The 27428-nt window shown below is 43.8% G+C and overlaps 1 protein-coding gene across 5 annotated transcripts in view; it reads right to left on the minus strand.

Moving 5' to 3' along the window:
- Positions 1-3207: 3207 nt before the first annotated feature.
- The window catches only part of ARIH2 (ariadne RBR E3 ubiquitin protein ligase 2), a 49176-nt gene continuing 24955 nt past the window's right edge, over positions 3208-27428 (minus strand). For 2 of the 5 annotated variants that reach the window (XM_014840358.3, XM_070493062.1), the window contains 13 exons: positions 20106-20173; positions 17027-17090; positions 15348-15498; positions 14459-14580; positions 13214-13323; positions 11710-11827; positions 10657-10707; positions 10545-10566; positions 8449-8600; positions 7667-7810; positions 6982-7050; positions 5794-5877; positions 3208-5574 (listed from right to left, as the gene is read on the minus strand). In XM_014840358.3, the coding sequence (XP_014695844.1) occupies positions 5503-5574; positions 5794-5877; positions 6982-7050; positions 7667-7810; positions 8449-8600; positions 10545-10566; positions 10657-10707; positions 11710-11827; positions 13214-13323; positions 14459-14580; positions 15348-15498; positions 17027-17090; positions 20106-20173 (1227 nt within the window). In that variant the 3' untranslated portion in view covers positions 3208-5502. Of the gene's footprint in view, positions 5575-5793; positions 5934-6981; positions 7051-7666; positions 7811-8448; positions 8601-10544; positions 10567-10656; positions 10708-11709; positions 11828-13213; positions 13324-14458; positions 14581-15347; positions 15499-17026; positions 17091-20105; positions 20174-27428 lie in introns of all 5 variants that reach the window. The other 3 variants (XM_014840360.3, XM_070493063.1, XM_070493064.1) reach the window with 2 other exon arrangements.

Below are 27428 nucleotides of genomic sequence, written 5' to 3' on the forward strand. Positions count from 1 at the left end.
GCTTTAGGAGGAAGCTGCCTGATGCTGCAGGGTCGCATAGATGGTGGGACCCAGTCTGAGGTGATCCGAGAGGGCTTCCTGGAGGAGCCCTGGCACCACGAAGATCAGATCCCTACCGGTAACCCGCAGGAATGCAGCAGGTGCTCTGACGCACAGGAACATTCCTTGCCTCAAAGCTAGCACATGTGAAGGACGAGAAAGGGACTTTTCTATAATTGAGACAACATTGCCTCAGAGGAAAATTAAATTCAGATTATGGCCAAATATGGAGGTGGGAGGACATATCAGTGGCCAAGTGCCAAAGCCTGGGCATTTTTGTGCTCCCTGTTCTCCTAGGGTTGGGTTATCCTTAAGCAGAGATGTACACGCCCCAGGGCAGAAGCTGACCCCCCCAGGTGCACATGCAGACAAGAGCAACACCATCGAGGCTGGTCCCACTGGTGGTTCCTCCTTACCCTAAGATCCCCCCCCTCGCCACTTCCTCCCAGAAAAGTGGAGTCTGCATTTTCCAGTCTCTTCAGTAGGTCAGGCCAGGGGCTTCAAGGGCGGGCCCACCTCCTTCTCTCCGAGATTCTACACACAGTGCCAGGTTTCACCAGTATCCAAGCACATGGGTGCATCCACTCATCTAGCCACTCTCAAGGACCATCTTGTCAATCTCCTTAGGGTAGTACAGAGAAACACTGCCCAACGAAAGGAGAGGTTCTGGACGTTTCCAAGGCGGGGAGAGGGGAGCAGGTGGCAATGGGAGCTGTTGTGGCTCAGCCAAAGCTGGGATGCTGACCAAACACCAGTGGTCCAGCATCCCACTTCAGATGGAATGGGAACTGACAGCTCTGCAGGCAACCAGGCAAGCCTGGACTCTCCTTGCACAGAGGCAAAGACGGAAGCAACAAGGACCTGGCGCCTTCTCCCTGAAATGAATTCCAAAAGAATGGAATGGTTGCAGAAGAAATGTTTCTGATTCAAATAGATGAAAGTTCTATTACCAATTTAGGAGTGTTCCCATTTCCTGCAGTTTGTCTTTTATCCACTCTAGTTAGGTCAGAAGTGTCTCAATTTCTGAGTACAACAGTACAACAAAAACGAGTAAATTTTTCCAAAATTATATGAATCTCCTAAGTTTTTTTTTTTTTTTTGAGGAAGATTAGCCCTGAGCTAACTGCTGCCAATCCTCCTCTTTTTGCTGAGGAAGACCGGCCCTGAGCTAACATCTGTGCCCATCCTCCTCCACTTTATACGTGGGACACCTGCCACCGCATGGCTTTTGCCAAGCCATGCCATGTCCGCACCCAGGATCAGAACCTGTGAACCCCTGGCCACCGAAGCGGAATGTGCGCACTTAACCGCTGCACCACCGGGCCGGCCCCTCTCCTGTTTTTACATGTAAATACCAACCAGTAAGAGTCACAATTTTACCAAGATATCGTGGTTTTCTGGTACCCATGAATCAATGTTGAGACCATTTACTCCTCAGCCTTTTAAAACATATAATTAGGGCCGGCCCAGTGGTTAAGTGTGCACGTTCGGCTTCAGTGGCCCGGGGTTCGAAGGTTCGGATCCAGGTGCAGACATGGCACTGCTTGGCAAGCCATGCTGTGGGAGGCATCCCACATATAAAGTAGAGGAAGATGGGCACAGATGTTAGCTCAGGGCCAGTCTTCCTCAGCAAAAAGAGGGGGATTGGCGGCAGATGTTAGCTCAGGGCTAATCTTCCTCAAAAATAAATAAATAAATAAATAAAGAAATAAAACCTATAATTAGATCACCACAAAATTCCCATATTCCTTAAACTATCTTTCTGAACTCCATTCTCCTACATTTCTATTACCTGTATCTAATTTGAGTTATTCCTACTAATACACACAGCTCCTTCACTGCTAACCAGACAATCGAAGGCAAGCGGGGGTCGGGGTGGGGGACTGCCTCACCCCCTATTTCTGCTCTGCCTGCTCTTTGGCTGTGGAAATTTCACAACCATGTCATAAACTCTTAGTTTCTTGGCTTTTTAAACCTATGGCCCTCTCACCACTCAGGCTGACTCACCTCATGGGGGTGGCAGTCCCAACCTTGATTGCTGATACAGTCAAACTGGGGCCTTGTGCTGAGCTGTGTTCTATCTGTATTATAAAAATCAGACTTTCCACTTTCTAACAGCAAACATGTTTTGTTTTGCCATTTACTAGCAGCAGTGACCTTGGGCAAATTACCTCTCATTTTGAACAGCTATGTAATGTGGACCATGAGAGCACCCACCTCACAGGGCTGCTGTGAGGACTAAGTGGGTATGTGTTCAGTGACCGTTAGTGTGATTGTCTTGTGGGGACAGGGACTGGTCTAACAAGCTAAGATCAATGGCTGTGTCCTCAGTGCCCAAAATAGAGCCCAGTACACAGGCCCTTCAGCCTCTGGTCTTGCTGCCTCTGTGAAAACATTCACTAGTGACCAATTCAGTCTGTGTCTCGTGTTCTGCAGGCTCTTGGAGGATAAAAGCCCGTGTAACTTTTGCACACCATTGTACGCCAGATGCCCAGTAGAGCAGCTGTGGAGTTCAGACTGGCAGTGCCTGAGGCCTCTCTGGCCTTGACTGCTCTGTGCATGCTGCCCACGGCTCTGGAGCCTTCACCCCTGAGCTATCACTGAAGTTGCTACCACTCCTGACACTACAAATGTGGACCCCTTCAACAAAAACCCAAACTTCCTTTCCTGTCCTCAACCCTTGGGATTAAACTCCAAACACTTCAGTTTCTGTCTAGGGTCCTCTCTTTGTAAACCCAGGGTCTCTGTGAAGCCATAACCCCCCCTGCCATACTCCACGGCTCTAGGCTCCCACATCTGCTTTAGAGGGACCCAGAGGTCTTCCAAATGAGGGGCTCAGGGCCTCAGCAGGGGCTGTGGGGCATTTGAATCAGTACCCTACTATAATCCTGGGATCTGTTTGCAGTGGGGAATGATTCAGTCTGCAGCCAGGGAAGGAGAGGAGAGCCAAAACTGCCAGGATAGTCCACTTTCTTCCACAGGTGCCCTCTCTCCAGAAAGCCAGAAAGGGAAGAAAAGCAGAGCAGAGTCAGGGCAGTGGGGTCTTACAGCCATCTGGAGGGGGCCAACCACTAGGAAGGCCCTCATTTGGTGCTCACTGGCCAGAAGTCCCTGGGGCATTCGCTCAGGAGACTACTTGGATCCTGTGAAGAACGACTCTACACACACTTTTGTAATCAGAAAATTTCAGTTTATTTTGAATAAACCACTCAACTTTGAGCAGATGACATTGCCTCAACTTTTTCTTTGAAGAAAACAAAGATATATGGCAAATTCATGAAAACACCGTGCCTTCCTTTACCTTCTATTTGTGGGGCAGAAAAATTCTGCCTGACCTTTCCCATCTTCCCGATGATGTTAATGAAAGACAGCGGCTGGGGGCACAAAAGGAAGCTCTCCACAGGTCAAGGGCTGCAGGTTCTGGTCTGGGCACAGAACCTCCTGGAGCTCCAGTGGCTGGAGGCACCGCTGGATGCAAGTGCACTACATGGTAGCTGTGCAGTCCAAAAATGCCCAGGGATGCTGAGGGTGTGACTTAAGGTACACAGTTGCAACTTGGGTCCATGCCACGGCAGTGACACGGAAAGGACTCAATAGAGAGAGAAAGGCTCCAGATGCCAGGATCTTCCATGTCCCAGCACAGCATTCACACCCCATCCCTAGGACCTGCAGCAGGCACTTTCCTTGTTCAATTAGCTCTCAACTGTCAATTCTGGTTCATTTGCTACACTCCTAACTTGTTCTCTCACCTCACCCCACAGTTCCTCCCTTACAGGAGATGACAGGAAGAGACAAAACCTGAGGTGGGGAGAAAGGGTGCCTGCAGCCAACAGTGTACCCATGACTCCAGATTCACAGCTGTTCTGTTTTCAAGTTTACAGCTTACATGGTACCTGGGAAATTTCTGACTGAGGTGAAGATGTTTGAATATCAAAGAATTTCCAACACAATATTCACATCTCCCAAGCAACTCTTCCATGAGGTCAAGGAAGCCCTGTCAAGTATAGACAGGCTCTGCCAGCCTCAGAGTGGAGGCACTGAACAAAGCCACAGAAACTCCAGGAATCACAGATGTAACTTTTCAAAGGACCACAGGACCAGGTTCAGGACAAGTAGGACATCATGCAAACCACTTGCTCCTGTGTACTCAACTGTGCAAAAGCTGGCCCTCTTCCCTAGCCAGCCCCTCCTAGTATAGGAGCTGGGACCACAAACCCAGGATGCTCCTGGACTCCGACTCCTACACCCTCAAGATGGTGTCCTCCAACAGGAGGAACCAGGCAAGGGGGAGAATACCCAACCCCCAGAGCAGCCGTTGGAGACACTCTAGGTAACATGAAAACAACTTGTGCAAACAAGGCCCTTGAGCCTGGAAGACCAGTGCCCTTGGGAGGGCCATGCTGAACTCTCACCCTGAAGTTCACCAGAGGAGAGTGTAGCAGGACAATGCCAGGTATGGCCATGTGTGAACCTGGTCAGAGGTACACCACTGGACACTGGCACTAAAGAAGGGATTAAGGTAAAACAAATTTATTTGGGGGAACGATTCCCTTTAAAAGTGGATCTCTACCTTCAGGAGACAAAAGCAAACACTGTGATGAACTTGTGTCCCCTGGTCTGGAGGGCCACAAGCCCACCTATGCTCGGCTGTGGGCTCTGGCCTCAGTAGCCAGAACTCAGGTAAACCTCATTTTCAAGAATAAAGATGAGCCCACAGACATGCAGCACCGTCAGAGATGACAACACCTATGGCAAGACCCTATTCTGTACTGTCTCCTCACTGCCAAGGTAAGGCAGGTGCATCTGACCACAAAAGGGTCTACAAGGACCAGACAGGAAGCATGATATGATTCCCTGTGCTCCCTGCCTGTTATACAGGCCAACTCAATTCCCCACCATCTGCCACCCATGCTCTTCTGTTGGGACTACCAGCTATGGCCAAACACATGTGAATCTGGAAAGCAGAAACCAGTGAGGTGCTCTCCTGCTGTAGACATTCTGAGCCAGGATGGGCAGGCAGTATATCTTACATTCTAAGTAAAACAGCTAGAGGGTAAAACACTCCAATGCCAATTTATTTTTAAAAAGGGTTCTGTGTAATTCTATGGTTTGCCCTTTTTTTGTATAATTGTACAACCTTTGAAAATTACATAAGTTGTAATGCTCTAATACTATTAATAGTCATTCAGAAAAAACTTTCCCTCCCTCCCAACAACCATCCAGGGGGAATTAAAAGTTCTGAAAGGCGGCCAATTCAACATGGCCTCTACCCTGGTAGAAATAAAAAGCAAAAAGATGAGAAGAAAACAGAAATCAACTAAGAGGTGTGTGGCCAGTGTCTCTCGGGAGTGGGGCCCTGGCTGTTGCCTGGGGTTGTGAAAGGAAGAGCCTGCAGCATGCGGTATGGCAGCCAGGAGACCTCGCAGCCACATCTTCCTCACTCCGGCACATCCGTGTCCCAGCCTAGGTGTCATGGAAATCCTTCAGCAGGGTTCTCCTCCGCTGCTCTGCTATGTGCATCTGGTTCTCTAAGTCCTGCACCAAGGAAGCGAGATAGATGCTGGCACGGAAAAGTCCTGTGAGCAGGAAGTAGCCAAAGCCACACCCACCAGGTCCAGGGCTCCGAGGCAGTGCCTTTCCCCTGCTTCTCAGCAGCAGCTTCCAGTCCACATATGCAAACAACCCCATCACCTGTTAACATGCCAGTCCTCCCTCACCTGTAATAGTGGGTCCAAGAGCACAGCAGGCACTTACCCCTCTGTCATAGCTGTCTGCACGCTCCACTTTCCATGACAGGTTTTCGATCTCAGCCTCCAGCTGAGCCTGCTGGTATTCAAACTGTATGGGTAGAGCAGGAAGGTCAAAAGGAGAGGGGGCTGTAGCCAGGGCAGGGCCTGCAGATGGAGGGGCAGACGTAGCACCTCAGGCTCGCATGAGCTACAGACAACCCAGATACTGTCCTCAGAGAGCAGTGCTAGTTCCTGTACCCAGAGCTAGAATCCAATCAAAAGGCTGCCCAAAGAGCACAGCCAAATTGCAAGGCCACACTCACCCTCCCCCCTCAAAGAAAGGAGAATTTAAGCCACTGAAGAGATTGCTCCCAACATATAGGGAAAGACATGCTGCAAAAACAGGTCAAAATGGAAATTCACAGACACTGTATTCACTGAATACTTCATTTTTTTCAGCCCTTGTGCAAATCAAGAGTCTTAAAAATATTCAAACCATTTGACTTAATAATTGTACATCCAAGCTTTATACACAAAGATGCTCCTCAAGTCTTATTTATAATAGTGAAAAACAGAAACAATAAATGCCCCAAATGATGGTATGGTCATATAATGAAACATTTATACAACTATTAAGAAATGGTATTTACCAGCTTGGTAAATAAAGACAGGTGCAACAATAAACTGTCATTAACAATAAAAATGTTTATAACCTTGATTATATAAATAATAATATTAAAAGGCTGGAAAATGCTAACAGTGGCCATTTCTTCCTGGTGGGATTATGGATGATGAAAATGTTTTCCTACATTTAAACCATAAAGGTGAATTACTTTATAATAGGAGGAAACAATCCATATCTAAGATGAAGAATTATACAAAGATGTAAAAAAGTCCACTGTAATTTAGGGACATGCATGCTGGATATCCTCCCAAAACATGGGCACTGGCCTTGAAAGTGGCCACAGATCTTTTCAGCCAGTCATCCCATTCAGGGGCTCCAGTATATCTGCCTTACTATTACACAAAATGCCAAGACCTGAGATCTATTTTGGAGATGTCTAGAGGAAAACGAAATTTTAAAATTGACAGTTTTGTTTTGATTTTGCCCTCCCAATAACCAGGGTCTGGTCCCTGCTCTCCTGCAAAGTGCTGGTAGACAAAGCTATCTCTGAAGCTAAGAGGGCAGAGTAGAGGGATTGTTTTGCCTTACCAGCTTCTTCCTGGGTCCAGACTCCATGTAGTATGCATACGGGTATGTATATTGCAGGGTGTATCGACACTGCAACAGGAGAGAAGAGAAGGTACCTGTGTCTATGATTCTAACCTACATGCACCTCGGGTGGCTTTTACAACTCTTACCCCATCATGCAAATTAGCCTGGCTCTATAGGTATGGGCCTGGAAGAAATGAGGCAAGCCAAATAAAGGATGAACTGGGGGACAACATGGGAAAAACTCAAACAAAAATGGTCGCAGAACACCCAGAGTTCCCTTTCAAACTGATTTATTACCAGCAGCTGCCTCAGTGGCTCTTCCCTTGAGTCAGACATCAGAGTCCACACATCTATCTCAATACTTATTCACAGACAATCTCTTATTTTCCTTTGAGTGATGCATGGATGGGACAAAAGAAGAAAAGGGCTCTAGTTTTCCCAGCAGTTCCTTCCCTGCAGGCAGAGGCAGTGGAGAACTCTTCTTGGAAATCCCCCATACATCCAGCACAGGACTGGGTCTTCAGTGGGCACAGCCCAAGGAAATGTGGACCCATAAGCAGAAGCATGCAGGGCTGCACATGTGCTGAATCCCCTTGCCCCCTACAGAGCCTCCCATCCTCAGAGGTCTGAACCTGACAAGGCCAGGCACTGAACCAGGGACTGGAAGAGTGAGGTTACAGACCTTGGCCAAGAGCTTGGCAGCGTTCTGTAGGTACTGCCAGTCGATCCACGTCCCCAAATTATTCATGACCCTCTCCTGAATCTTTTCATGAATCCGCTGGTATGTCTGCGCCTCCAGCTGCAAGCTCTTATTGTGGTTTTCCCACTGCAGGGTACACAGGAAGGAGAAAGCTGCAGGAGTCCCAGGAAGACGCAGAGGACCACAAAGGAGTTCCAGACAGACACCTTGGCTGACAGGGCATGGCCAAAGCCTCATCTAACTTATGAGGGACTGTGTCTCCTTGAGAGTGCAGGAGAGGGCACTTTCTCAGTCCACACTACTAACTCTGTCCAGAGCAGCTGTCTGCCTGCCAGATCACTCTACCCTCTGGGGCAACAGGGTTCCAGGCCTGAGAACTAAGCAAAGCTAGATACCCACTGGTATACTCTATTTAGAAACCAAATGAGCCATGCTCTGTGGCTTCTGAAGGGTCTCCCTAGGAGGAAACGCCCTCTATTAAGATGACATTGGATGGAAAAGACTGTCTAATGGTCCTTCATTGTCCTTCAATCCATTATTCAAACAAGGTAAGCACCATGTCCTTCCTTTGTCAGCTGTGGCTGCCCTATGGAGCCTAAAAGCCATAGCTATGGAGGCATCACCCAGGGCCACAGCAGAAGCTCCATTCCCTAACTTCTGTGTGCATATGCTGGCTCTGGCTACCAGTCACTGGGAATTTCACCTCAGCATGCCAAGTGGAAGAAGCCCACCCTCGAGGAGCAGCTACAGGAGACGACACCTACCCTTTCAAAGTAGAACAAGTACTTCTTGAGGGCCTCCCTGGCCTGGGCCTGCTGGCTCTGGTTGACAATGTCAGGGTTCTCCTTGTACCGACTGCACTCATAGTACTCGCTGCCATGGGTCTTCCAATCTCCTAGACACATCCAGCAGAAGTCTGCAGAACAGAAAGAGGCATTTACACCCATGAGACAAGCCCACAGTCCTCTAAAGGCATAGGCAAAGCAGTGGGACAGACCAATTCTGATCCAGGGGGGTGTCACCTGACCAGAACTTCCCAAGGGTGCCTCTTTTCAGGGGGAATGTGCACCTCTCAAACCTGTCACATCCCACTGTCCCTGTAGCCTGTCCTGGTTGATCAGAATAACTGCCTATGGAGAGTCTCAGTTCCATGAGCACATATGCTTTATGCCTTTTTAATCCAACACAGGCAGATGCTGCCTGTGTAAGACCACTAGCCTGATGTGTCAATGCCACTGTGAGAAGCAGAAATTTGTCCAGCTGAGTCCCACTAGGTCATTAAGACAGACATTTGCCCCCTTGACTACCTCCCACCCTCACAATACCTATCCTAGGAAGATTTTGTACATGAAGCTGGGAATAAAGGCTTTTTCCCTTTTTCTTCTTTTTTAAAAAAAGCAAATTTCTATAAAACGTACAGCTACCCAATACTTCATACTTAGAATTATGACTCTGCTTCTGCACTGAGGAAGGAAAGGGAAAAAAAGGATCCCCCATGGATGCTATATAGCCGAACAATTAATAGTGGTCTAGTGGAGAGGCGCCAACCATAGTCCTGTTAGATGTCCAGTACCTGATCTATATTCTGTCTCTGCCAAAGACCCTGACAGTGATACACCTGGTTCCCAGGATTCACTCCCATAAGTTGGCTCACTTACTTCCCAAAAGGGACTCCTGTAAAATTTTGAGAAGCTAAAGCCAAAACCAGAGACTCAGAAGTCATTCACCTCTCTTCTGAGAGCCTTCATTCAACAGTGGCAATACTGATCTCTTCTTAATCAGCTAGGTTGTGTTTGCTATTGTTTTAAATACTACTTCATTGCTTAGGATTGCCCATATAGGTGGTAAAATCATATAGCAATGCAAGGATGATAGTTAACTCTGGGTGGTGAGAGATGGGGAGACTATGACTGAAAAGGGATATACAAAGGAGTTCCTAGGTAGTAGGAATGTGGTAAATACTGCGGTGTTCACTTTGTCATCTCTCTTTTAAACTGTATGTGTGTCTTACGCACTATTCTAAGTGGCTGGCACACATCCCTTTCACTCAAACACAGAGAGAAAGATAAAGTGGGATACCACTGAGGAAATATGCCACTACCCTTGGTCTATCTTCATTCTACCCTTCAGAGTCACTGTTCCCTTCTGAGACTTTGCCATGTCCACTGTGATTATGTCGGTTCCTGGGAAAACACAGGAATAGCATTAGATGGGCCCTTAAAGAAAGAAACTCTCAGGGCCTCCTGGTCAGCACTTAAGCAGCTGTGTAGGAAACCTACCCATCTGGAAATATTTTCTACTTGAAGGAATTTTATTTCTTTACTTGATCTGGTAGGAAGGAAAGGAAAACACCAATAGGTTCTATGTAACCCACTCCTGAAAGATGAAGGAAGCTTGAAAGGCCAAGTCAAAACCCCTCTGGAAACTTTAGAAAATCTCAAAGGAAAACTATTTTACTACCTCTGGTAAAACTGTGTACAGCCTGCTCTAAAAGGTACCTTTAAGGTAGCACAGATAAGCTCAATGATATTTACCTGCCTTGGCAAAAATAAAAAGAACACGCTAAAAATCTTCTGCTTGGATGACTGAGCATCATGAGGGTCTGAGTCATCCCAGCCTTGACTTCTGACTACATGTATCAGCAAGATGGCAGTGGTATTATAAGAGGGACCAAAAATAATAAATAAATAAATAAATAATCAAGAGCTGCTTTATGCTGTTATTATGATTATAAGGGACTGAGGGGGCAGTTTGTTTTGTCACTTTACTAAAAAAGTAGTCAATAAATAAGCAATGGAGACCCATGCACAAGAAACACAGACTGTGCCACTGGGCCTTGTGCACCAAGCCTAGGACTCACCGTGTTTACACTTGGAGCATTGCTGTCAGAGGGAAACAGAAGAGAACAAGTTAAGGGCACGGTGACCAAAGGCTCCATGTCACATATGCAAAGGGTACAGGCTTCTGCTCACCATGTGATTGCAGCCTCCATTCTTCTCAATGCAGATGTTGCACTTGGGACACTGAGGAGACAGAAGGGTGCCGTTAGGCTCACACACCATCAGGCTGGTTCTAAGACAAATTACACAAAGCTCCTGGCACCTGTGCCCAGTAGCTCATTGTGCGAGCACTCCTGGGTAGGAGCATCTCACTTAAATGTGGCAGGTCGCTGAGGCTGGAACAGCAATTCAAGGAAATGAGGTCAGCATGTTTGGCTCTGAAACATTCCAAGCACCAGCTGAGCCCCACTAAGTCTCCCACCATCTGTTTCTGCCACGAGGCGGCTCAGATTAAGCACAAGCTGAGTCAGCAGAAAGCCTGCCTGCTTGAGAGGAATGCCAAAGCAGCACAAGAGCTGCCACACTGGACTAAGTCCTGGTCAGCTTGCCTGGACTTCTGCTTCCAAAAGAGGGCAAGGAAACAACCTCTGAGGCTCGCTTGCTCTTATTTGAGAGATACCAGCAACCCAAGCAGCAATGCAAAGACAAGTCTGATGCTGTGCTCTCTCACTGCCATGAAACAGACTATGCTTAATGATGCCATGGTCACAGCTGTGGTTATGAGTACATCAACTTAGCACACCCAAGGCAGCATAGGGTACAACCTTGGATACCAAGTCATCCAGGGCTCAAGGGGCTGCAGGCCATGCTGTCCCATGGGAAGTCATCTCAGAATGAGAATTGGGCAGGCCTGGGCTTGCATTAAAGCCTTATTATTTATTAGGTGTGGCTATCAATCACCTCTCTCCAGGTCTGTTAAAGCCTGGGAGGCATTCAATAAAACCTAGTTTTATTTTACTTAACTCCCTTTTGGGTCAAACCTTTCCAGGCATTTCAGCATTTTATTAAAATAAATGTACCCAATGCATACTATAATAAACTGCTGCAAACTCTGCCAAGTCTGAGCAAGAAGGGTCTGCAGCCTCCAGCAAGGGTGTTCTGCTTTCACATGGCAAATCTCCTGGGTAAGGCCCTAGGCAGCACTAAAGGGGGCAGATCCATGACAGGTTAAGATACAGTCCTTACGTCTTTAGTGTGAGCACTAATGTAGTTGGCTGTTTCAGAGTCATCTGCACACTTTGTGAGCCATTTTCGGATTGTGGCACAGTCTGTGGGAGCATGATACATCTGACGACACTTGAAACTTAAAAACAGAAAAGAAAAACAGTCAAATAATCATTAGGCAAGAGTCCCGTATTTTTAATTTTACTTCTGTCCAAGCCAATAGATCCTGAATTAGAGATTTTCAAAGAGGTAAAGTCATTTCTCAAGGCCTGTGGGACCTTTACTTACCTAGGATTATACTGAAATACAATGTGAACTTCTCTTCAACCTAAGCCCTTCTGAGACATACTCTCAATAAACCCAATGAAATGTTTCTGTTTTAAATATCTTGTGTAGTGTCAGGTCTTCCTGAAAGGATGTCAAATTTAGAGCTTAGCCTCTCAAAAGGGCATGGTGAGAAAGATCCTTCAAATCAGACCCAAGGCAGGACCAACATCCACTTCTGGGAGCCTTGGCTTATCTCCTAGCCATATGTGCACACAGCATGCACAAAGGCAATCTGTAGGGGCATGTTACATGTGACAATGCTTGAAAATTAAAATCAGAAAAGAAAAACACTCCAACACTCATCAGGCTAGGCTCCCATGTTTTTAATTTCTCTTTTGCCTAAGCCAACATAACTTGGTGGATAATAGATAGCCTAACACAACCCACGTGGAAAGAAGTTCATAACGTGGGACACAAAGGATGGAGAGCAACTACATTAGCAGTTCTTAACCTTTGGCAAGCTACAAATTTCCTCAACAATGTCTTGAAAGGCAGGCATGTATGCATACACACCACATTTTCCATGTAGTTTCTCTGAAGGCCCACCATGAACCTTTCAGGAGGCATGACTGGGGGACAGATCGGGACTTAAATTATGACTCAGCCATTACCTTGCACCTAGATTTCCTCACCTACAACATAAGGGTAACAACAGTATCAATCATACACAGCAGTTGTGATAATGAAGGTAAAGTGATCAGAATAGTGCCTTCCCCCTAGTAAGCCTTCAGTACACTTTAACTATTCTCATCATATTTACTGAATGGAGTAAACCCCAAGTAGATGTAAACTACATTTATGAATTATAGTGTTATAAAATTAGCTGAGAAAAGCCAAGATAGAGAAAAATTAAAATGTTGAAGGTTGTAGCTTTCATATAGTAATATGCGAATTATGTGTGTAGGTAGATACACACCCACTGAGACACACACACAGTCTCTGGGCCATGAGTCTTAGTAGCATAAAACATAGCACATTCTCTAAGAATCGCTGCCACTTTCTTGTCTCCAGACTGAGCATTATCAAACATCTCATGGAACATGAATGCTAGGTACAAACCCTGCCCACTTGGAGCAGAGCTGCTCTTCTGGCTCAAAGACCCTGTCTCTTCCAACCCCATTCTCACACAAAGCAAGAGCAGTGGTGCTTTGGAGAAGCCAGGAGCCCAGGGCTGCTCAGCACCCACACTCATTCTTACCAGAAGACCTCGTTGCACCGATTGCACTGTACTCGGCGAGCTCTGGGCTCCTGTACCCGGATAACCATGGGGCAGTCTGCACCAGGGCACAGCTGGAGCTGGTAATGACTCTGTGAACACACCAAGGGGAAACAATGAGGACATCTGCTAGCAGCTGCCTCCAAATCAGACCTCTCTGTATGCTCAAAAGCCTTCTGTTCTTCCAGCTGATGACATATCAAGGGGCTCTTTGAATGTTTAGCTTAAACTAGGCAGCAACTCACCAGAATGATCTAAGGTTAGATTACAAAATGGAACGCAGAATTGTATTTGTGAAATACAAATACACAGGGAGCAGGGCTGTAAAGGAACACAGCCCTATCAGCTGTGCATAAGACACTGAGGGGCTCAGGGACCCTCAGGCATCTACCAAAGGCAGCAAAAAGCACAAGGAACAAGGCATTCTGTTTATCCTGCAGCATGTGCATGAGAAGACCCCGACCATCAATCAATCCAATAAGCTTAGGCATAAAAGACAAAGATGAAAACTATGCTGCATGGAACCAACAAGCCTGAACAGGTAGCCCAATAGCGAAGGACTCCAAAACTGACCATGCTGGAATCCTGGACAAGTTTTCAAACTGAACAAGAAGCAATACCCCTTCTCCATGCTGAATCACACAGTGAACCAAGTGAAACAGCAACTCTTGAGATAAGCCTGACTGTGTTCATCCCCTGACATACAACAGCTTGTTTAAGCAACTGTGTTCAAGGTGGGGATGCCAGACCATTCTACAAGAGAAAACCAACGCTCATAAAGGTAAAATAATAGGTCAAAGGTTACACAGCAAGGAAGTAACAGACCTGGGGTTCACACAATTGTCTGCCTGACTCCAGGGCCTGTGTTCTTCACTACCACTCAAGTGGTTTTTAAACTTTCTTCTTTTGCTCAGGATGATTCGCCCTAAGCTAACATCATGCCAATCTTTCTCTATTTTCTATATGGGTCACCACCACAGCATGGCCACCAACAAGTGGTACAGGTCCTCACCCCGGAACCAAACCCGTGCCGCCGAAGCAGTTAAGTGCCGAACTTAACCACTAGGCCATGGGGCCAGCCCCTTTCAAACTTTTTTAAAGCCATGGAGTTCTTTCTTCAAACGACAGCACCTAATGGCAGCCTAGTCTATAAAGTAACTGTGGTGAGCCTCTGATGGAAAGTAGGCCCAGGAAGACAGAAGGCATAACAACAGGGGCTGGTCATACTTCCACATAGTCCCTGAAGAGGTAGCGCCTATATTTGTCTCTCAATTCTTCATTGGGCAGCAATGGAAACACGAAGTCCTCTGGTGTCCGGAGTGGGCAGTCCTGAGCCATGCAAGAGACTCCTGTTGAACAAAGACAACCCGATGGACAACCATATTGCGGAAGACACAACAATAATATACTTGTCCACTGTGTTCAACCAACAAATCAGATTCCACATAGGAAACACTTGAAGCAACAAATTTATTCAAAGAAGAGCAAAATTAATATATTTGCACAGTGATGCAACTAAAATATAATTCCAAATTACATATATATCACAAATAGCACTACTGAAAAACAATGGTCACTTAAAAAACCCTATAGAGTTCTTGGCTAACAATTCAGTTTTGTGATGTTTAATACTATGTGCAAGTGATTACCATTAACACAATGAGATTTGGCAGATACAATTAATGTGATGTTAATTTAGTTTCAATATCATCAAGTCACAGTATAACAAATACTCCTGTAACCAATCAGCAAATTTGATTTGTGCTATGTTATCTAAATAGCAGCAAACTCTCTGGGTGTTTGAGTTATGGCTGCCCCTTGGAAAATCAAGATAGGATAGATAGCTTAAAGGACAGTTCTCCCAAAAGGTAGCCTGCATGCACACCAATACACACATATATGTCCAAACAATAACCTAAATTTTCTCATTTTGTTCAAGACTAGGAAAAACTTTGCCACTGTTCAGACTGATGTGTTTGTGGAGACCAGTGGCTATGACAATAAAACCCTCAATCAGGCTCAGAAGAAAACACTCAGTTGATTGGAGTACTTGAAAGAGCAGAGTCAAAGATAAATACTTCATGCCAGCCTTGTATAAATTCTACGGGAGACTCACCCACACCCACGCCGTCCTTGACAAGTACTGAGCAATGCTGCTCCCAGCAGCTGCGGCAAAACTGGTGCTGACAGGCCAGAGAGAGTAGGTTTTCCTTCCGCACAAACTGCATACACACTGCGCAGTGATGAGGTGGATGGGCTGTGGGGACCTGAGGAGAGGCAGAGCCATGAGTCAAAGAGGAGCCTTCAGGTCCTGGAAAGGCACAGAGGCACCTCATGCAGCTAGTTGCTGGGAGGCAATCCTGATCCTACAACAAGCGTCAGAACTCAACTGCAATGTGTGGACTCTGCCAGTCCCAAGAGTTCTGAGCTGAAAGCATGTATCAGGAAGGCTTCCTAAAGGAGGTGGCACCTGAGCTTGGCTTGCAGAATCACTAGGATTCAGAGAGGCTGAAATGAGAACTTACAGTAGTTTATAATGTTAGACTGAAAAGCCCAGGATTTCAGAATTGCCAAGGTCCTTCATGGTCATTCAGTTCACCTTCTTCTTTTAGAAGCTGTTGAGTTTCTTTCATAAACCCTGTCTTAGCACAGCACAGAGTTGCCCCTCAACAAGTACTACAATCCAGTCATAAAGTTCTTAGAGGCTGAGTGTGTAAAGCTCCTAACAGCCCACACTGCAGTTTTACTTGTCAAAGACGCTGATTTTCCCATATCAATATGGCCAAAACTCTAACTATCACAGCTTTTACCAAATTATAACTCATCCTTAATACACTGAAGAGATGTCACATACAATTAATTTAGAGGGACGAGGAAGGCTCCTACTAGGGAAGAAACTTCTAGGATGGGGGCAGATAACTGTACAGCTTGGACTTCAGAATTCACGCCATGCTACACAAACTGGGACACAGACAATATGGGGGCCCTGGCCAAAACCACAAACCAATGGAAAAGTCCACTACAAGTTTATATTAGGTTCTTGTTAGTTTACTGGGAATACAAAAAACAATTTGAGGAAAAGGACCATAAAGCATTCTCCTGGAAATTTTCTCCTAAGAGGCTGCAGAAGTTATGTTGTGATCTGAGCCCCAATTCTTCCCTCCTGAGAGCTCTCTCAACAGGGCCCTCATTCATCTGACAAATGTTTGTTGAACTCCTAGATACACAGGAAATTGCTATGCATTATAATATACAGTTCCTATTCTTACAGCACTTACAGTTTGGTAGGGGAGCCAAAAAGATGAGCAAATCACTACAACATATATGTAAAGGTTTAAAGATATAACTAGAGGAGTTTGGAAGAGAGTGATCACAGGAGACAGGCTTTGTGAGAAATGGCTTGGATTTGGGTCTTTAAAGGAGAGTTCCTTTCCAACAGCAAAGATGAGGACAGGGTCTGGACACTGCAGGCCAGGGAAGGCACAAGCAAAGTCGAAGAGATATGCAATGAGCTTGAGAACACCAAGGAACCCAGCAGGAATGGAGTGCAGGCTGTCCATAAGTGCAAAGAGGAAGGTGAAGCTGGAGAGGGCCCTAGGACTGGCAAAGAGTTACTCTTCATCTATGAGGAAACTTTTCAAACTACAATGGAAATGGAAGATTCAGGCCTATATTGGAACAAATATTTTAGGCATGTTGCACTATAAGCAAAGCAAGATGGTTTTCAATAACACGGTGAACCATAGCAAGAGCCATGTGCATCAGGGAAGCCTTACTCCCGCAGGAAACACTCACATGTTTCGATGGATTGGGCTGAACTCGAGCCTCAACGAGCAGCTGAGCAGAATTAGACTTGTATCTACAAAGCAAAAAGCAGAAATAAAGGGAATCAGAAACTGAAGACAAATATTTTTACCTCTGAACAAAAATAGAAGAAACCAACACATGATGTGGTCGCACTAAAGTATCTTTGTTTCTAAATTACCTTCTCACAGAACCAAGCTTCTTTTTACCTAAGTAAAAATATTTTTTTCTCTTCCAATTTTTTAGCTCTCAAGTGGCATGCGGATAGTAACCCTGCCTCAAAGGCAATGAACTGTAAGAAAAATACTTATGGAGGACAACATCTGCTTTAAATCTCTTCCTGGAAATATAGGCAAATATCTCTATGTCTTCAGAATAAGGAAAGGTATCTTAAGACACAGAAAATGCAAAGCATGAAGAAAAACTCTGACAAATTCTGCTATATTTAAGAACTTTAGTTCATCAGAAGATACCATAAAGTGAAAAGCCAAACTATAAACTGGAAGATAATTCAACACACATGTAACTAACAAAGGACTGATATTCAGAATAAATAAAACAAAAATTCCTAAAAGTCCATTTGAAAAGACAAAATAACAAAAAAATGGGCAAAAGACAGAATAGGCATTTCACAAAAGAGGAAGCATAAACGGCCATTAAACATATGAAAAGATGCTCAGCTTCCTAGATAATCTGGGATATTGAAGTTAAAAACAATTAGATGCCATTGACACCCATTGGATTGTAAAACTTTAAGTCTAACAGTATCAAGATCACTCACACACCACTGGTGGGCACGTAACATGGTACAATCACTTCGGAAAACATTTTGGCATTATCTAGTAAAGCTGAAGAAACGCACAGCCTACAGCCCAGCAATTCATTTTCTACACTTAACCCTAGAAAAATTACATGACTCTAGGAGTCAGGTACAAGAGTTTTCAGAGCTACATTATTTACTATTTATTTTTCCCCCTTTTCTCCCCAAATCCCCCCAGTACACAGTTGTATATTTTAGTCGTAAGTCCTTCTAGTTGTGGCATGTGGGATGCCGCCTCAATGTAGCCTGATGAGCAGTGCCATGTCCGTGCCCAGGATCCGAACCAGTGAAACCCTGGACCACCAAAGCGGAGTGCTTGAACTTAATCACTCGGCCACAGGGCCAACCCCAGAGCTGCATTATTTTTAACAGCAAAAACTAAAAACTCACAAATGGTTTTCCACAGAAGGATAGGATGTTGTAAAATGCAACCTTGTTAATTTATTTTTCTGGTGAGGAAGATTGGCCCAGAGCTAACATCCATGCCAATCTTCCTCTATTTTACTTGTGGGACACTGCCACAGCATGGCTTGATGAATGGTGTGTAGGTCCGCACCTGGGATCCAAACCTGTGAATCCCAGCTGCCAATGAGCACGCGAACTTCACCACTACGTCACTGGGCCAGCCCCTTGTTCATTTATAAAGTTGAAAAACACATACAACATAATCCCATGTCTGTAAAGTTCTAAAAACGTACAAAACTAAAAGATATATAATTTAAGAATAAATAAGAAAATGATCAACACCCAATTCAAGATACTGGTTGTCTTAGAGAGGAAGGAAGGGGGTGTGGGCAGGTGAGAATTGCTGCCAGAAGCCTCAGAGTAAAGGTCAGAGGGTTTCTTCTTTGGGTGGACACTTAAGAGTGTTTGCTTGTATGGCACAAATATATTTAAAAATAAAAACAATTCTCATATAGCAATAAAAGTGCCACACAAAGCCCAGGAAAACACATAACCAAGATATAAGGAATCTGAGCAGGGAAGAACTATGTTTCATATGTTACTTCCTTATTCCACTTAGAATGCCTCATTTAACTATTTTATTCCTACTTCTCACACTAATATTCTTAATATCTTCAGCCATCCAAAGCTTCTATATTCCCAAGTTAGGCTAGAGTTTGGACAGTGAGAGATACCCCATTGCTGGAACATATGCAGTCCCAGAGTTTTGGGTAGCAGTAATAGTAGCTCAGACAGTGAAAGTTCCTCTGAAAGTCTATCTAAATGTATTCAGCTCTTGAGTATAGAGAGTGAGAATGCAGTGAGTGAATGAAAAATGCATTTGCTCCTTCCTGAGTGGCTGAGCTCCTTCAGATGGTATGGCCATCCCAGTTGTGTTTAGCCTGGAGAAGGAAGGGCATGACCTTCCTCTACAGATAAATGGAATCATACCATACAGAGAAAAGAAGACTCACTGGAGTGTGAAAGGGCAGGGGTGGGGACTGGTGCTTCTCACTAGGGGCAATTTTGTTCTGCAGGAGTTATCTGGCAATATTTGGAGACAGTCTTGATTTCAAGGACTTGGGGGTGCTACTGCTGCTGACTTCTAAAAGGTAGAACCCAGGGATTCTGCCAAACCTCCTACAATTCACAGAACAGTTCCTCCACAACAGAGTTATCTAGCCCAAAATATCAAGAGCACTGAGGATGAGAAACCCTGAGCTAGACAGAAGCACATGCCTCTCAGGGTAGGGCATAGGAAATCTGCCCAGAGGATTCAGGAAGAGGAGAAATCCCTCCTCCTGACAACTTCCAAGACATCTTGAGACTCCAAGGTCTGTGCCCCAACAGCTCTGGTTCTGGAGGTGTGGTAAATTGGCCAACCCTTTCTGAAGGTAGTATGTGATATGATACATTCCTCACTTGAAGTATCCAAAAGAAGTAACTGTAGATATTGGCAAGTGTTATCCAGAAGGGTACTAATTACAAATTAAAAATGGCATAAAAACTGTGAACTAACTTTAAGGTCCAAGAACAGGGGTTTGGAAAAAGTATGGAACATCTATATGATGGAATACTGTGCCAGCCATAAAACTAGGGTAGAAAGAATATGCTGAAAACATTGGGAAATGTTCACCATATATTGAGAGAAAAAGGATATACGTATGATCCAGTGTTTTAAAAACATAATATGCACATTATAAGGATATACTCTCTAAAATGTGAACAATAATCACCACTGGGTGGATGGGCAGAGAGAGGAGCTATGGGTGATGCCATCTCTCCCCACCCCGCCAAACACCTTACCTGTCCAATATCTCTGCAACTTGCCAGTGGAAATTAACTAATATAAGTTTAGCAACTGAATGAGATACCTAGAAAGAAGAAAGAAAAAAATCAAATTATAACCGTAGTTTCTTTCAGAGCACTCCATATTTTGAGAAATGCACGCATTCATGTCTATAGCAGGCCCAGGATTGATTTCCAAATTCTTCCTCTTGGTTCTCTGGTTCTTATAATCTTGGATTTCCTGGATCTCTTTGATTTTTCTTTGTTTTCATTAATGATCCTTCTAAGAAACTAGTCTGATTGGAAACTTAAGCAAAATCACCCTGTCTACAGTAAGTAACAGCCCAGCATCCAATTTAAGCAGAAGAGCTATGGGTTCCCTAATTCGATATGTTCCCTTAAACTGCTGTAGGAGGCCACTCATGGGAAGCTCACCTCTAGTTAGACCTTTTACCTGCGGAAAATCTCCAGGCTTGGACTTCTTGTGTAAATCCAGCAAAACGAAACAAACAAAAAATATCCCTGTTAAAATCTCTGAATTCCGAGCAACCAATGAGCCCTAAAAACAAGGACAATTTAAAACTTTGTGGGCGGGCTTTCTGGCTCCTATCTTCTCTTAAAGCACATTGGTTATGGCTATCAAAGAGCTTCAGAAGGTGCTTTGAGTTAGTAATTCTACTTCCTTAAATTTTTCTGAGAAAATGATAGAGGATATGTGCACTGCAGTGTTTTACAAGAGTAAAAAATCAGAAATAGGGCTGGCCTGGTGGCACACTGGTTAAGTTCGCACATTCCACTTTGGTGGCCCGAGGTTTTCCAGTTCGGATCCCGGGTGTGGACATGGCACCGCTTGGCACGCCATGCTGTGGTAGGCGTCCCATATATAAAGTAGAGGAGGATGGGCATGGATGTTAGCTCAGGGCCAGTCTTCCTCAGCAAACAGAGGAGGATTGGCAGCAGTTAGCTCAGGGCTAATCTTCCTCAAAAAAAAAAAAAAAAATTAGAAATAATCTGAATATGCAACAAAAAGGAACTAGATAAATAATATATGATAGATCCATGCAATGGACTACTATGTAGTCATTGAAAAGGGTGTTGCAGAAGTAAGTATACTGACATAAAAAGAAGTCCACATTTTAATGTTAAATTAAAGCCAGTAGTAAGATAGCATGTACATGTTATAGCTACCATATCTTGTTAATAAGGGAAGTAAGCTAGTTACAAAAAACAACACAGTGAGTGTCAAGACTGGGGTGGGAGCCACATAAGATTGGGATGTGTTTGGAGGTCTAGATCAGGCTTCAAAGAGAGCAGTGCCCAGCATGAGGATGCTACTAAATCAAGGAGAAATAAGGAGCACACTTTAAGCTAGGGAGCCAAGAGAAAACACAGAACCTTGGTACTCTGTTCACTGAACTAAGCTACCTAGGACCTGTAAGGTAGTGCATGCCTAGTCCACAGAAGAGAACTGCAGGGGTGGGCTGGCCCGGTGGCACAGCGGTTCAGTTTGCATGTTCCGCTTCTCGGCGGCCTGGGGTTCGCCAGTTCGGATCCCAGGTGCGAACATGGCACCACTTGGCAAAAGCCATGCTGTGGTAGGCGTCCCATGCATAAAGTAGAGGAAGATGGGCATGAATCTTCGCTCAGGGCCAGTCTTCCTCAGCAAAAGGAGGAGGATTGGCAGTAGTTAGCTCAGGGCTAATCTTCCTGAAAAAAAAAAAAGGGGGGGCCGCCCCGTGGCCGAATGGTTAAGTTCGCGTGCTCTGCTTCGGTGGCACAGGGTTTTGCCAGTTCGAATCCTGGACGCGGACATGGCACCACTCATTAGGCCACGCTGAGGCAGCGTCCCGCATGCCACAACTAGAAGGACCCACAACTAAAAATACACAACTATGTCCCAGGGGACTTTGGGAGAAAAAGGAAAAATAGAATCTTTAGAAAAGAACTGCAGGGGGAAGACACACAATGACCAACACATGATCCCTGCTCCTAGAGCTCAAGTCACTCCTGAAAGGAGACAGGTGCACCCCTACTAAATAAGGACATGTCCCAGTGCATAACCAATGTCAAAGGCTGTGCACTGAGCGAGTGCCTTCCTGTCCTAGAGTCCAGGTACACCTGGAGAAAACCAAGGACTCAAGACACCTTACTTCACTAAGGTTGGGGGTCCTCATTTTCCTTCCATGTAAGGTAAGAGGCATTTGACCCATGAATGTTGCTGCTGTATTTTCTTATTGACTTTAGGCCTATGATTCCTGAATTATAGCTGACATTTCTTCTAACCATAGCCATAACAAAACTATTCATTCACAACAGACCACTATCACAAAAGGAAAACAGAGACAAAACATTTGGTTTAAACTTCAACAACTGCCTGAATGTAGCTTTTGGCTACAAATATCTTTTTAAAAATCTGAAAGTGATACTGTTTTGGATGAACTCCCAGTGGAATCTTTTCTGTTGTCTCTTAAGCAACGAGGTCCAGTCAGCCCTATACCCACTGCTTTCTGTCCTGACTTTTAAATGTCTCACCTTGCAGCCACTATCAGGTCCTACCAAAGGCACTGAGCCACCCAGGAAACCAAGAGGAGTCCTGACCATGCCCAGCAGCCACCTCCTCTTATCACGACAGATGGCTTAGGTGGAGCCTTTAAATTAAGAACAGGGGTCAGGCTGCCTCTCACAGAGCCTCAGAATCCATAACTGGACTGGACACAGGGTGGCCACTCAATAAATGTTGATTATTAATGACATCTTGTCTTTAATCTGTAGATTTTCAAAATGGAATTTCTCGACCTTCCTGAAGAAACAGAATTTTAACACTATACCTGGTGTGATCCCTTGATCTCAACAGCACTAACAGCAGCAACAAAGTTTCAGAATTAGCACACCAGGTGCAGCTCACCCAAGGAAAACAACATGGCTCTCTTTTGAAACTGACAATCTTATTGATGACAAGTCCACTAATTACCAACACAGAATATTCCAGTGGAATTGAGTTTTGGTGAGAACAGATAATGAAGACAGGATGCATCTAGCACTTTATAAAACTGACAGTGGAGTGAAGTAAATCTATTCTTTTAGTGCCAACAACCAAGAATACATCAACATGTACAAGATAGTAGGCGCACACATGTCAGCTGTATGCACCTCCCACCAGCCTTCTGCAGGAGGTGCTGGGATCCTCACATCACAAACAGGGGTGTGAGAATTGCCCATATTATGGCCATAGTATATCACAGAAGATAGGGACTCTTTCCTTTAATAATCCATTATAAACCTAACGGAATTCTGAGACCATTAATTTAAGCAAAATGCAATATGACCGCACCTTGCCCAGCAACAGACACGAGACAAGTCGGGTTCCAAAAGGTTCTCTCAGCAAAAGCAGCACAGGCGTGAAAGAGGAGTACCTAGAAGAACTTATGCTAAAAGGTAGTCTCAGCAAGGAGGCCACATCCTCTCTGATTTGAGTCACAAAGAAACTGACTGCACACACCCTCCAGCAGTCTCCCAGAGGAAGTGACCTCAGGTGATCTGGTGGCAGAAAAGGGTGGAGGGGTGACCAATACTTAAGCCACTTTCAGCAGGAGGGCCAGAACTAACCTTGTGGATGATATTAAAACATTAAAGATAAAAATCTGTCTTTCTCAGAGTGCAAACAGCTGAGCTCTCTCAGGAAAAAACTACCTGAGTACTCACACCATTACTGTTTAATGTTCAAAGAGCTCAGCACTCCATTCTGAAACTATCCATTCTGAGTTTATTAAAATCAACACGTCATAACTGGGCAAAGTCTTCCACTCTTCTGTATCCATTCAACTGTGGACAAAAGAATCTTTCAGTAGAATCAAGACTCTTGCTGGACTGTATTGACCAAGAAACTATTGATCTATTAATAGTTAGGATTATGTATTATCAAGAAGGACTTATAATGAAAAGGTCAAACCAAACCTTTTCCAAAAGGAAAATGAGTCCAGAGTGGTAATCAACCACCGAAAGCCAAAAAAGACTAACAACTTAGAAAGGAACACATGTAACCATGTCATGTTCAAGATAAACTCACAATTCTATTAGATCAATATGTAATAAGATTAAGAGTCTCATTTATTTATGAGTCCTCTTTCTACTTCTGGAAACACTAGTTGAGAAAAAGACTAGAAACTAAGAAACTAAGGAAGTTTTTTATCCAAAAATTTGTAATCCCAAGTAATTTACTCATAGATTAATCTGAGCCTCTACTCACAGAAATAGAATCAGAGTCTACCATTCTCTCCATCTCAGGAGCCAAAGAGGGTCCTTCTTGATAGGAACGGGTCACTGTTTCTTGCATGCCTGGGAATCTTACCCCTGTCTAAACTGTAAATCTTAAACTGGTGGAATCTGTCTTTGAGAGCCATTTTGGATTTTCACAAGACCATGAGTCAAGACTAGTTATGATGAATTTAAACAAACACTCTCAATAGCAGCGATAAACTGGCTTCCTATTCCCTCTGGCCCACCAAATCATGGTAAACCACATTTTAGAGCTATTCTCAAGAATCATGTTTGATAATTTTATATATAACACTTTAGAAAATTAGTGGGTCTATCAAAAGCAGAAATCAAAAGTTTGTGGATTATTTCCGATTTTACCAGTTCAATTTGGTTCATAATTTGACAAGATGTTGATTTCAACTGCTGAATTCCATCTATTTGGAAGTGCTGACAGTGTGGATACACTAAGGTATTCTTTATACACATACTGTAGGCAATATAAACTCCCTTATTACCAAATTCAACAAATATTTCTCATGGTTTATCTTGTTGGTAGACTCTGACACAAATTCTCTCTGCATTAACACCCCTCTTGGTCTCTGTGATGCATCTTGCAGCACCTGCTTAGGTACTCTAACTGTGCTCTTCCTTGTGTATGCCCATCTTGCCAGTGGAGGCACCACACTCCCACACCTCCCAAGCTAGGATCCTTGGCCTTTTCCTCTATATTTCACTGTTCCTTACCACCTCACTCTCTTCCATCATCACCACTCCATTGCCAATCTCTAGCCCTGCCTCTTCTAAGCCCTCCATCAGAAGAGCTTTACTATCATCTTGATGATAGAAAGGCATCTTATATTGATATGCCTCTCTACTGGCTAGACCTCTCCACGCCATAATCCTGAGGATGAGCTTCCTGAAGCCCCAATAAGACAATTCTCACAGAGCTCTTACATCTTGCCACAATCAGTTGTCACTCTGTTTAACACTCACCACTGCTCTCCAGTAGACAAGACAAACCTTAAGCCCTTACTGGAAGAGTCATCAGGACCCACTGCTGAACCACTCACTGCCTGCTGGAGTCCAGCAACAGACCAACTGCATGTGCTTCCCTAACTATTCTCTGACAAGAATGCCTTTCTTTGTAGCAAATATTTGGAAGTTAAAGAACATACTTCTGTAGAACCTGTGTATCAAAAAGGAAATCACATGGGGCTGGCCCCATGGCCAAGTGGTTAAGTTCACGTGCTCTGCTGCAGGCGGCCCAGTGTTTCGTTGGTTCAAATCCTGGGCACGGACATGGTACTGCTCATCAAACCACGCTGAGGCAGCGTCCCACATGCCACAACTAGAAGGACCCACAACGAAGAATATACAGCTATGTACCGGGGGGCTTTGAGGAGAAAAAGGAAAAAAATAAAATCTTTAAAAAAAAAAAAGAAATCACAAGAGAAATGAGAAAATGTTTTGAACTGCATGATAATGAAAATATCACATAATAAAATTCGTGAGATGCAGCTAAAATAACGCCTAGAGGGAAATTTACAACTGTAAATGTTTATACTAGAAAGGAAAGGTCCAAAAATCAATGACATAAGAGTCTACCTTAAGAAACTAGAAAAGGATGACTAAACTCAAAGCAAGGGAAAAGAAGAAAACAATAAAGATAAAAACAGAAATAAAAAAAATCCAAACCAAATAATGGTGAAAATTAACAATGTCCAAAGTTGATTCTTTAAAAAGAACAACAAAGTTGATAAAAACTTTAGCTAGAACAATTAAGAAAAAAAGAGAACATGAATTATCAATAACAGATGTGAAAGAGGATCTATCCCTACAAATCTTACAGCCATTAAAAGGAAAATAAGGGAATATTATGAATAATATAATTCTAATAAATTTGGTATTTTAGATGAAACTGACAAGTTCCTTGAAAAACACTTACCAAAACTGACACAAAATGAAAAAGAAAAACTGAATAGCTCTCTATATATTAAAGACATTGAATTCATAATCAAACATTTTTTCACAAAATTCAAGGCCCAGAAGTTTTTTTACTGGTGAATTCTGGCAACACTAATCTTACACAAACACTTTCAGAAACTAGAGAAGGAAGGAATACTTCTTCTAAACCCATTTTAAGAGGCTACCATAACCCTGATACAAAAATCTGACAAAAATAGAGGCTGGCCCCATGGCCGAGTGGTTAAGTTTGCACGCTCCGCTGCAGGCAGCCCAGTGTTTCGTTGGTTCGAATCCTGGGCGCGGACATGGCACTGCTCATCAGACCACGCTGAGGCAGCGTCTCACATGCCACAACTAGAAGAACCCACAACGAAGAATATACAACTATGTACCGGGGGGCTTTGGGGAGAAAAAGGAAATAATAAAATCTTAAAAAAAAAAAAAAAATCTGACAAAAATATAAAAGAAAATTACAGACCAATATCCATTATGAACAAAGACACAAAATTCAATCCAAATATTTTAGCAAATTAAATCTAGCAATATAGAAGGACAATATATCATAATCAAGTGAGGTTTATCCCAGAAATGGAAGGCTGATTTAACATGTGAAAACTTCTAATGTAATTCACTGACTTAACAAAATAAAGGGGGGAAAAAACCAAATGATCATTTCAGTAGATGCAGAAAACCCACTTGACAAAACTCAATATTCATTAAAGATAAAAAATTCCCAGCAAATTAGGAAGAAAAGTGAACTGCCTGAATCTTAATGCATCTATGAAAAACATACTCAATGAAGAAATAATGAATGCTAAGATCAGGAAAATGGCACGAATGACCACTCTCCTTATTTCATTTAACATTATATTGGAGGCCCTAGCCAGGGAAATAAGGAAGAAAAAAAAAAAAGACATAAAAGACATAATAAAGACTGGAAAGAAAGAAGCAAATCTGTTTCTATCCCTAGATAAAATGTTTATATAGAAAATCCTAAAGAATCTACAAAACTACTACTAGAACTAATAAATGAATTTAGTTAGGTAACAAAATACAAGGTCAACACACAAATATCAAATGTATTTTTATATAGCAGCAAACAAGTGAAAACTAAAATTT

Source organism: Equus asinus, chromosome 21 (genome assembly GCF_041296235.1).
Source record: "Equus asinus isolate D_3611 breed Donkey chromosome 21, EquAss-T2T_v2, whole genome shotgun sequence".
In the NCBI taxonomy this organism is placed as follows: Eukaryota; Metazoa; Chordata; class Mammalia; order Perissodactyla; family Equidae; genus Equus; species Equus asinus.